The 11,910-nt window shown below is 37.6% G+C and overlaps 1 protein-coding gene across 2 annotated transcripts; it reads right to left on the bottom strand.

The window, feature by feature from the left end:
* Positions 1 to 202: 202 nt before the first annotated feature.
* On the bottom strand, positions 203 to 11,880 carry LOC148871540 (ATP synthase F1 complex assembly factor). 2 transcript variants are annotated; one of them, XM_088973280.1, is made up of 7 exons: positions 11,766 to 11,880; positions 11,615 to 11,689; positions 11,466 to 11,525; positions 10,701 to 11,036; positions 1,788 to 1,867; positions 1,650 to 1,708; positions 203 to 758 (listed from the first exon to the last, which is right to left on the bottom strand). In XM_088973280.1, exons 4-7 carry the CDS (start codon positions 11,013 to 11,015, stop codon positions 454 to 456), a joined length of 759 nt encoding a protein of 252 aa, XP_088829406.1. In that variant the 5' UTR covers positions 11,016 to 11,036; positions 11,466 to 11,525; positions 11,615 to 11,689; positions 11,766 to 11,880; the 3' UTR covers positions 203 to 453. The 2 variants fall into 2 exon arrangements, with proteins under 2 accessions (XP_088829406.1, XP_088829407.1); XM_088973281.1 differs by having other exon boundaries at positions 11,762 to 11,866.
* Positions 11,881 to 11,910: the final 30 nt, after the last annotated feature.

Here is an 11,910-nt window from a genome sequence, read left to right as displayed (position 1 = left end):
TTGCATCTACCGATATGCCATAATATGGCCCAATACAAAAGCGCATCGTACTGATATGCACAAATCGTGGGATACATACCTAATCGTGGCATATCCCGTATCCATACCCAATTTAAACCTGCGTCACAAGTTATGACTTATGAGATGATAGTGGCAAAGAGATCTTTCTAGTCAGATGCCGATTCTGCCAATTCAATCAAAATGTTCAGAAATATCCAATTTATAATTTGGGTAAATATAATAAAGTTGTCATAGTTCACTGAAATAAAACATCTCCTGAATGGAAACCCGGAACCCTCTGGGATGAGGCTACACCAAAAAACTTTGAGATCTTTGAGAGTATATGCATTCCAAGTCTTTATTAACCAGCAAAAAGCAATCAAAACATGTATCTCAAGAGTAAACCCAACTCCACCCACCCCCAACAATCCATGAGGGACAAACCCCGACAGCTCATCCAATAGGCATTTCCAGTGCTTGTAATACATCGTTGAACTCAAATTCATGGGTCGCTTTGTTGAACCGCTCAACCAATTTGTATCTGACATCATTCTGATAGAAGGATTGGGTGGTCTCCAAAAGCCACTGAGCTTCTGCATCAGTAAGCTTGCTAGTGAATACTACATCCCCACGAATAAGTATCACATCCTTACTCTCTGCAAATTCAGTGTAATAGGTTACAGTAAAGTATGGAGCAGCTTGAGTTCCTCTTGCTTTGTAATCCTCGAGTCCAGTGAAAAGCATGTGAGGCATCTGCACTGCAAGAAAGCTAGAATTCTGTAAAACTGTAAAGACCTGACAAAATAATATTCATCAAATAACTATTTTACCATTGTTAAAAATCATGACTTCAATAATTTCCTGTGCAACAAGATATTAGTGCTAAGGGAGAATCACAGATGCAGATCTTTAAGAGGTTGAGGGTATTGTAGTTTCTTAACATTTGGGAATATTAGACTAGAAACTGGCTGTTGTAGCATTAAGCATAAAGGTCAAGTGTAGCTTGATGCCTTCTTAATTTAACAAATTAGTGCTACTCATCATCATTGAACAAAACCTGAAACTAGAACCCAAATGATTAGATAGGAAATAAGATTTCCCAATGCCTCCCTTCAAGAGGAAAATAATAGTGGCAAAGGAGCTCCTAGAGTTTCTACCAATGTTTCCATTCCTGTTGTTGATATTGATCCTTCTATACGTGCTACAGGAATTACAACCGCTGGAAATTTTTGTTCTCTCTAAAGAACATATATAATTAAACCAGAAAAGACTGAACTACCTGGAAAATTTTGGTATATCTAAAGAGCATATATAATTTTGCACTATCTTTGAAGGATCAATTTCAACCGCTGGAAAGTCTGTTGCATAAACAGTGCCTTCATAGAAAATGCATTAAGTGCATTTCATTCAACTTATGTATCAGAGAATCAAAATATATTATACATTGTTTCAGTTATGATATACAGGTAGACTTGTCAACAAAAAATGGATGATTTACAGAGAAGTATTGAAGAAAAAAAACTTGTAAAAATTGAACAGATTCTTTTTTTTTTATGGGGACAACAGATTCTTCATTTGGGTAACTCTCTGATTTATACTCGGTAGAATATGTATATCTACATGATAGAAATAAAAGTTAGGGATCAAACCTTGAATAAACATTGTTGTATAACCGCTTCCTTTCCACAAAGGAATGACAAAATGTCGGCTACAACAATAAAACAGAAATAACAAGTAATGAGATATGACGAGACTGAATAGAAAGCACCAAGGAGAATAAAATTTACCAAGTACTTGATCTTTGCTCCAATAAATGGTACAATTTCGCCTTCATGGATGACCCAATGTGACCTCTTCCCAAATGATACTGAAACATGAGGGAGAGAAAGAAAAACAGACAGCAACCCTTCCATCAGTTCTGATTTTACAGTTGAATACAATTTAACATGGGTTCAGATGGTATGTGCTTAGCACTTGGATCCATTTGCCCACCCAAATCTAAAAGTATGGAGCCAACTCGGACAGCTGGGACACCCAAATGGGACAACTTGGACCAGCATTGGGTAATGACCATCTTTATAATTCATGCATGGCTGATAGAAAAATAAATAAACAATTGAACCATCAAAACTGGCACTTGGATGCATGTCCAAAACAATGCATATGCACCAGACAATCAAACAGTTTCTAATTCAATATGTAAGCATAACGGTTGGATTAAAAATCAACAAGAGAAAAATTACATGATGCATTTAGCAGGTATACTCTGGATTAACACCCTTTCCAATTACCTAAAAACACTAGCACCCTTTCCCTTCTTGTATCCCTAAGGTTGTGTTTGGTTTCAAAGAAAAGGTAGGGAATGGTAGGGAAATCTGTACAAGGTTTGTATAGGTTTCCTACCTTGGGCTTCCTTTCCCTACCTTTTCTTTCAAACCAAACATGGCCTAAGGGAAATTGAAGAATAAAAGAAATATCTTGAGTTCTGCAACTTCCTCTTAGCATGGATAACTAGAAATAGCATCCAAGTAAAGAAGTCAGTTGTATGAAATTTCAAAAAATTATAAACCAGGACTTACAAGCATATTTCAAAGTAGAGATTGGCTCAACCAAAGAAGCTAAAGAAATTGGCAACAGTAATACTTTCAAAACAGTACTTAGAATGAAATATTTAGGAAGTTGAGTCACTTCATCCATTGTCTGAGCTGGTTAAAATTCCATAAAAACAGCATTGTGTAAATTATCTTCCATGAAGTATTTACTTTCATAAACTCCGTTTTTGTTTTGCCAATTCATTCAAATTCTTTTTCTGCACAAGATTTTCATTTTCAGAAAAAGCACAATGACTTCATTCATTCAACAACAATCTCAATTTGCATCCCTCGAGTGACAGATTCACAATTGAAATCTAGTAAACAGGACCAAGTCATGGCCCAAGAACAAGACTCTGCAAATGTGGCTAGTTTATGAGCAATAACATTTGTATTTCTATGGATTGTAAAACCAAGACAGACAGAAGGCTTTGATAATGAGTTACTGCAGTCAGCAAAGTTCATGTTAATGCACCATGGTGGAGACAATTTTCCCACCAACAGAAGCTTTGCAATGATCGCCAAATCACCTTCCACAATGCAGTTTGATAAACCTAGCACATGAATAAATCACAATGTTTCAAGGAATAACAAAGCCTCACACCAGATTTGGTATGCTTCACTGCACCATAATTTACCATTACAAACTCAATTGGTGATTTTGCCATGCAGAAGAGGATTGTCCTACACGATTAGTTTGAAGGGTCAAAACAGATATCAGTTCAACATCATTTAGAATCACCACCATTTCAGGTCTTTACTAAAAAAATGACCATTTCTTGATCTCCATATAACCAAAGGATAAACGCACCATGAAGGAGTATCAAGCCCGTCACATTTGGCATATGTTCATCAATCTCTAGCCAGCAATCAATCCAATCTTCTACCTTCCTATGCAAATGGACTTTCATTGTGAGACTTAGACAACATCCAAACCGAACGGCCATGGTAGGCTAGCAGGACAATAAAACAAGAAATGCTCTAGAATCTCCTCCTCTTCACAAAGCAAGCATCCATGGTCCATATAACAGTGGTGATTTGAAAGGTCATACCTGGTCAACACTATCCTCTGAGAACACTTTCATGAGAACAACATAACTCGTGGAGGTATATTACTTGCATTCCCAGAGATATTTCCAGGAATGACCATTCACAATAGTCCCACGTCAAGAGCTGCATTGGGGCATCCTTAAAATTTAATTTCACACCCAAAGCAGTATACTTACCACGAAAAGTAAGGGTCCATACCAAATCTCTCATAAACACCTGTATCAGAGGTGATATCATTTCTAAGAAAGAATTTGCAGTATCACCAACAAATATCTCTCAAATACAGGTCTCTTTACATTTCATATTGGCATGGTCAATGGACTACCACTTTCCACTCATAATGAAACTCAGCAGCAATAGAAGGATCTTGTACATTTGATGGTAACCAAGGGCTGTGGTTTTCTGTCACATTCCATCCCTTTCCATTTAACAACACGCATCCCTTCCAAAGGACCTCCACTCCTCTGTTTGATGTACCAAAAAATTTAATCAATTGAGATATTTGGCCTTGATGACTTCTGACCAAAGGACACCCAGTTGCATTAGAAATCTCCAGCATGACCAAAGTCCAATCAAATCCAAAGGACCTCCACATTCATCTCCTCTACTCCAACCAAGCCAAATCCACACACCCCCCTGGGGTTTAAGAAAATGATGCCGCTCCCTTAAATGAATCATTCTTTTGCCCTCCAAGTCATGCCAACAGAAGTCCTGGCATATGCGATAAGCCTTACAAGTTGGTATGAGGAGAAGATAAGATTGCATGTGGTAGATGGGAGAGATTCAAGTTGATTAGACTATTCTACCCACTACCCACTTGAGACAATAAACTCAACTTCCACCCATTTAGGCTGCATTTGGCATTCCTTATTTTAAGGACTTATTTCCTTTTTGCTGCTAAAAACTCAGTGTTCATAGGGGCGTTTTTAACTTCAAAAAGGAGAAAAGTCCTTAAAATAAGGAATACCAAATGCAGCCTTAATTTGCTGCATACCCTCTCCACCAACATAGCCAATCTTTTATTTGGACCAGCCCAAGAGGGGTCAGCCAAGGTATTCGTCCTTCTCACTCACATTTAAATCCCATTAAAGATGCCATCTCAGCCACACTTCCGTACGAGTACTTTTGCTGAAGAAGATGTGATGCTGGAATTGATGGGACAAAAGTAGCCACAAGAAGAAAAGAAACTCAAAAACATACTAAAATATACCTTTACCCATATCCAAACCTATGTCTATTACCCATACACATTACCTATATCCAAACCCATAACTCTAGCTTATATCCATACCCAAAATCCAGATCCATGGCCAGCCAACACATTAAATTGAAACATGAATTGGAAATTAATACAAGTTCAATGAACCTTGGTATTGTTATGTTGGAGTTTCTTGGAATTAATGAAAGCAAGGAGAATGCCAACACTCATCTTGAGAAGTCTTGATTACTAAGAAATGTATGAGGAGTTAAAGCTGCTAAGTTGCTAACTTTCTTCACTAGCAAGAAAGATTGGCTATATAAAGGGATGTACTAATCTATTTTCAGCAATAAATGAATTGAGCATTTTCTTTGAGCACTTTGTGCCTTAGTGGTATGACTCCATTTTCTTAGGGGTGTGACTCCTCTAACTAAGTGGTATGACTCCAATCTGGAATTAGAGTTTTAAGGTGAGATTCCAAAGGCTCTAATTCAAGGCTGTGACTTAACCCTCTACTCTCTTTCCCAAAATCCTATTTTCATACCCAACCATTCTCAAGTTGCATACTTAGGTTTTAACCAATATTTTAAAAACTGACCTGGAGGCTGAACCATTTTTGCTTCCGGGTCACAGGTCACTGGTTCAACCGTCCAGGTTGAACGGGTAAAACTGTGCCACATTAGAAAATATAATACATGCATACATACATACATACATACATACATATATATAGGCATAAACACATTTTATCAGTATATAATGTATAATTATATTCTACATGTAATATATGCACTATTTTATATTCAATTTATATTTTTAATTCATTATTTTTTATTTGTAAAAAATGCTAAAAATTGTGATTTGAGGCAAGGGGTTTTTTGGCAAAAATAGCAGGGCAAGGCACCTACAGCCCTTCAGACACATAGATCTCGAAAAGTTGCCCAAAATAAAAATAAATAAAAAAAGATCACCCCAATTGGATATCAAAGCGCAAAGTTATGGCCTTCAGAAGTTTGCATACACTTTAGTGTGCAATCCATGACCTGGTCATTTGGTTGAATAAGCCAACGGTCCAACCACTCAGGTCAGACAGTTTTTGACTAATTCCTAGGTTTTAGTAGAACCGGACCTGGAATCATGGCCAGGTGACGGTGCAAATGGTTCAACCAGTTGAGTCAACAGCAGGTTGAAAAAAACTGGTTTTAGCTATGCTGCATCAAGATGGCAGATTTATTGATATTAATTTGTTAACCAGCCCACCTACAAAAGAAGCTGGGTTGCACCTTGGTGCAAGATAGTTTAGATACAAAGCATTTACCAAAAACCAATAAATCATCTACAAAAAGTAAGTAATTCAACCATATACCTGATCTTCCAAATTTAATTCCATGAAGTTCCCTCGATTACAACTTCAATAACAAAGAGTAAAAAGAACTTTCAGTGCACAAAATAAACAAATATGGTGATAAGAGAGCTAGGGGCACCATTGTCGCAAAGCCTCTTTGTATGGTGAAATGTATTGATTTTCCATTCAACAATATGACCATTTAAGTGGAAATGAAGCCATTAACCAAATCACATAAATTACTAGAGAACCCCATGGTTTCCAGGGTTTTAAGGAGAACCCCATTCAATTCTATCATAGAGTTTTGATAGGCCCAGTTTGAGCAAGAAACAAGCCAAATTACCTTTTATAATGCTTCATATTATGAAAAGCTTTTCAAGCAATAAATATTATTTACAAGTCAACCTGGCATAAAAGCATTGTGCAAAGGAAAAATAAGCTTATAAATCAGTGGTTTGAATCCAGAAGTGATGGTTTTACAACAGTTTTATGAAGGACATCTGCTCAAACCTTCTTCCACATGGTCATGCTTAAGAATTAATAAGGGTAAGATTCATCTCTTTAATTTTTTTCAGGGTGCTGAAACATTTCTTGTACAATAGATACCAGCTCTTCACTAAAGTGGGACCAACAATTCTGATACACTAAGGCCTGAATAACATCTAGGGCAGGGGCTTAAGAACTAAATTATGAGTAAGGTTTACCTCTTTAATTTTTTTCAGGGTGTCAAAACATTTCTTGTATGATTGAATAGATACCAGATCTTCACTAAAGTGGCACCAACAATTCTAATACACTAAGACCTGAATACCATCTAGGGCAGGGGCTTTCAATGCTCCAATACTGAACACTACCACTTTGATTTCAGTTTCATCCAAGAATCAACATAAATTATCAATTTCCTACAGCATGAGAACATGGGTTCTATCCATAAGATGAAAATCATTAAAATCTGGGTTCGTGCAGTAAATAACTCTTTAAAGAAGGATGTAATAGTAGGCTCAATCTCAGAGGGGGATGATGTCCATCTACCATCATTTATTTTTAACCAATGAATACTGTTGCATCTCCTCTGATTAGAGGCTGTAATATGAAAAAACCACATATTAAGATCTCCATCCAAGAGACACTAGACTACGGATCATTGTTTCCAGTAGACCCCTTAACATTGTAACCACCTCTCAACTCTATAGCTCTCTTTCAGCACATTCAGTTCATTGTTGGGCATCAATTGAACTTTAAGAAGAGCATGCTCCAAACACTTGATATTTCCTGTGATGTCACCATATTGCAATTGGCCTAGTGGTATGTAGACACCTTAACTTTCATACACTTCAAATGGAAAGGACCCAAGGCTTGTGACCATGCATTACGAATTATCATAAAAAGCATCTTCCTTAAACCAATTCTCTTCAAATCTCATGATCAGCCTCCAACTGGTCTTTCATAAAATTTAGGAACAATGGGCTGTGGCCACTAGTTAGTAGTTACAGCAAGTAGGTATTTTACGCTTGTAAAAGGAAATAGTGAGAGTCACTTCATTGAAATAAGTGCCAATTCTCTTCATAAACAACTTGTTTTCTGCCCTCAAATTTGGCCATGTGAAAGCAGGACCACAAAAGCCAATGTGAATTAAACCACATTCTTCTATAAGTCTTAAACCAATGTCAATTAGACCACATTCTTTTGTAATTCAAATCCAAAAAATGAGTGTGTTGGGCAGAGTATTAGGTATGGAGCAGAGTGTTGGGTAGTTAATAAACAGCATGTCCAAAAAAAAGTGTGTGACAGAAATGCAAGTGCTTAGATGGATGAGTGGTAAAACCAGGAAGGATAAGGTTAAAAATGAAATCATGCAAAGGAACCTAGGAGTAGCTCCAATGGGTGATAAAATGAGATAAAGCAGATTGAGATGGTTTGCTCACATGCATAGAAGACCATCTACAACACTTGTTAGAAAATGTGATCGTAGAAGAGCTAGGGGCAGACCAAAACGGACTTAGCTGGAAGTAAAAAATAAAAGATTGCATTGAACAGAACCAGCGTAGGACTAGTTCAAATCCAATCCTTGGAAAATGTTGAACGGTTGTCCTTTGATTAGAAATTTATGGCTGTTGATGACTGTATGGCTTCTTTAAGGAATAAGAAAGAAAATAGGGGGAGAAAGAAAGAGAGAAAACTTAGAATCACTCATGGGGTGCCTAGAATCATACTATGGCATAGGAATCACTCACCAGAAATAGCATAAGCTCTAAAAACTCGGATAAACTTGATCAATCCTTGTTTAAACGCCCATACATATTTATAGACTGCAGACTCATAAGAATCCTAGTAGAACTCAAAAAAAAAAATATACTGAAATGTCATTATCCTATTCTAATTCCAAGAAGACTCAATAACCCTTAAACTAGGTATCCAATGGCCCTAAAACTTTAAAAATAAACAAACTATAAATAGACAAATCAGACCCTATCATCATCATCATTTAGAAGCACTCAAGCAATAGCTACAAATATCAACCCAAACTCCTATGTACCAGCAATACTTGGGTGATCATAGTGACAAAGAAGATCCCAATGAGCATAAGCGGGCCAATTCTTCACCCTACGCACAATAAGATTTAAATAAAGTTATGTAATTTCAATATCTAACCACTTCTCCAATCCCACCCAAATGCTAAGTCAGCCCAAAAAGAAGGAAAATTGTGCAAATAGTATTGATGACAAAAACGAAGCTGCGTTTTAGATTTGTCTGACACTCTTGGTTTCTGAAACAAATATATATTTGGTTTGAGATTTCTCAGGAGACATTTTAAACACAAAATTGTCAAGGGTTCCCTCCCCCTTGACAGTTCCAAGCCAAACAACTCATTCAGCTGAGTGGAGCAGTACTGGACCTGCCTACTTAGTCCATGAAACAATAGCATTTGCTTCAGACTTTTTCCCCTGTCTTACTTGTCTTTTCAGTTTTGTTGCCTTATTGGTCTCTCCCAGTCAAAGCCCATCAACCATTCAGACCTCTTCAAGTTAAGTCTATATTCAGCCACAGACAGCCCAGCTTCCATGCATAGTACCTTACTTGGTGAAACATATTTCTCCATCCTACTACCTTCATAATCATATAAAGTAGGTAGCTCCATTTCTCCCTGATTGTCGCCATACTTTTCTGTTGAAGCTATATGATTTCCTATCTATCCTCCCTATCCTTTTCAGCTTCAGTTACATGGTTTGAAATATTATGTAAAAGAAAAATATGTCCATCTTCCTTGCCAACACTACTCTCCTGAACTAGCATCAAGAAGTGGCAACCAGCAATGGCAGTCATAAATTCCCTCATCCAGAACGTCTCTTGATGCAGTGGACTTTGACTCCAACAGTGCAAATGGACTTCTGAAAATATCTTGATGTTCTACCACTTTTCTTCTCCTGATTTGTAGAATATTTGCTATGCCCATTGATACTACATAACTCAAAAGAGATTCTTTCAACCAGCAAACTCCATAGAGCCTCTTCCATATCATCAGATTTGACTTCCTCAATGGATTCAAAAATATCTAACTTTATTGAATATCCCTCTACTTCATGTCCAATCCTCCTGCATAAACAACAAAACCCGGGTAACCTTTCACACTTGGATTGTACCAGACTTTTATCTCCGTTAAGGAGTGTATATTGGATCTCCCTGATGAGAAGGTGGAAATATTCATTCTCACTATGATTCTGGTGAATATATGCACCATCCTTTCACATCTTAAGTTCCAGGATCAGTAGGACTCCATAAGGGTTTTTGCAACATCTACCATTAGATCTTCAAGGGGGAGATTATAATTGCACCCATACATCTAAAGTATCCAGGGTGTAGGATGATTGAATCGACACTTGTCATTTTTCATCAAGATGGCATCACCATTGAAATTCCAAGGACCCCCTTTATAGATTTTATTTCAGGCACACTTGCTATGAAATCAAACAAGGAACAAGTTTGTGGTCCAAAACCTTCAAAGCATCCTCCAGCAATGCTTTGTACAGGAATTCCTTCAATCCTATCACCCCTCCTAGCTTATCACTCTAGATCTTAACAATCATACAGTTCCCCCAGTGTTCAGGGTCTCTAATCTCCTCTTTCTCGGCAACTATCCTCATCAGAGCAAGGGGATGGAGATGCCTCTCAAATCAACAAACAACTTCTTAATTCATTCCCTCCAGCCCATTTGTAGCATTGCCCATCCACACAGATTCACACCCAACTGACTCAAAATTACCACTAGACATGGACTGCTATGGCACTCTTAGAAAACAAGAGGAGTTATCGCCAATAAACGAGAGGAAATTCTAACTGCAATCTCTGTACAAACTTGTTCAGCATCCTTTACAATTTAATTAACTAATGAAATCCTTATTGAACTAAGAAACAAAATGGAATGCACAACGACCCATATTTGGAAAGTTAAATATTGGACTACATTTTCAGGAGCATATGAGCAACACCATAAATAGAATAAGGTAATAAGACTTACATCATCCCAGATGGAAACCAGATCCTCAGGCGAGCGGTTTTTTGCCCTCTCAAGGTCCATGATTGAATCCAATGGTTTTCGCTGTAGAGGTGTGAACCCAGTAGCAAATCTCGAGTTTCTGCAGAAACCAAGAGAACCCCACCTCAGGAAATCACCTGGAATAACTAATTTCTGAAGTCGGAGATGTGTTCTATGAGGCACGCTACTGAAACAGTGGTTTTGTGTTGAAGAAACGGGATGGTTGAGGAGATTGGCCATTGAAAAGGTCAAAGGCCTTGAGATTCTCCTTGATATGTGTTGCATCATCATCGCCATTTGAATGTAAAAGGTCAGTACCTGAAAGAAACAAGGGGAAAAGAAAAGAAAATTCAGACCCTTACTGAAGAAACATTTTGCCTTGTATTCTATTGTTTTTGAAATATGGAGCTGCATTAATCCGATAGATTCGAATTCGGTATGACTCCGATGGATTCATGACATATAAATTCGAATTCAATCCAGTTATTTTATGTGATATCCGATTCGTATTGGATTAAAGTAGAACAATCTGAATAAAGGGTTCAATGAGAAAAGCTGTTGCAGAGCAATTAATACTAAAAATATAATACAATAATTTGATTCATAAAAAAGTAATAGTAGAACAATGTGAGAATTGAAACAAATCAAATGCTTCTACAAATTTGATTCAATAAGAATCAGATTGTTCTATTAATCTCTATCTATCAAAAAAGAGAACTGAAACAGAGTTCACATGCCACACTTTACATTGATATATTTGTTGGATTGGGCCGTTGGTGATATAGGATTTGGAGTCCGATGTTCAGACTGAAAAAAGAGGAGAAAGAGTTAACAAAATGAGTGAGCGAGTGAGTGAGGGGAGAGAGAGAGAGAGAGAGAGAGAGAGAGGAACTAACCTGGTGGCTTCTAGTCTTCTCCCACCACCCGCCAATAGAACAGGGCGTCCGACCTAAGTGTTCAGCGCCTGAGATCTGAAACAGAAAAGAAGAAAAGAAGATAAGTCCTGCCAGCGTGAAAAGGATAGGAGAGAGGAACTTGGCTACCTACGGTCTATGCTGCGTCCGGCGTCCGGCGGCTCTGTGCCTCTGTCGTCTCTCTTACCAGCCCTTCAAGACCCTTTACAGTATACAGGTAAGTATTTTTTGAAATATCTTTTCGTAGCTCTAATAACTAAAATACGTATTGAGCTTTT

This window comes from Nelumbo lutea, chromosome 2 (genome assembly GCF_056320005.1).
Source record: "Nelumbo lutea isolate HS-2025 chromosome 2, American lotus-T2T, whole genome shotgun sequence".
Lineage (NCBI taxonomy): Eukaryota > Viridiplantae > Streptophyta > Magnoliopsida > Proteales > Nelumbonaceae > Nelumbo > Nelumbo lutea.
Note: the sequence above shows the minus strand (reverse complement) of the source record. Positions and strands in the feature narration are given on the sequence as shown.

Bases quoted from the DNA above. Each gene is read 5' to 3' on its own strand.
- LOC148871540 (XM_088973280.1), bottom strand. From the start codon at position 11,015: ATGGCGATGATGATGCAACACATATCAAGGAGAATCTCAAGGCCTTTG. The intron at 1,868-10,700 runs GTAAGTCTTATT...CTCATGTTTCAG, and splicing joins TGGTTTCCATCTGGGATGAT to TATCATTTGGGAAGAGGTCA. The intron at 759-1,649 runs GTTTGATCCCTA...GCTTTCTTGCAG, and splicing joins TACAACAATGTTTATTCAAG to TGCAGATGCCTCACATGCTT.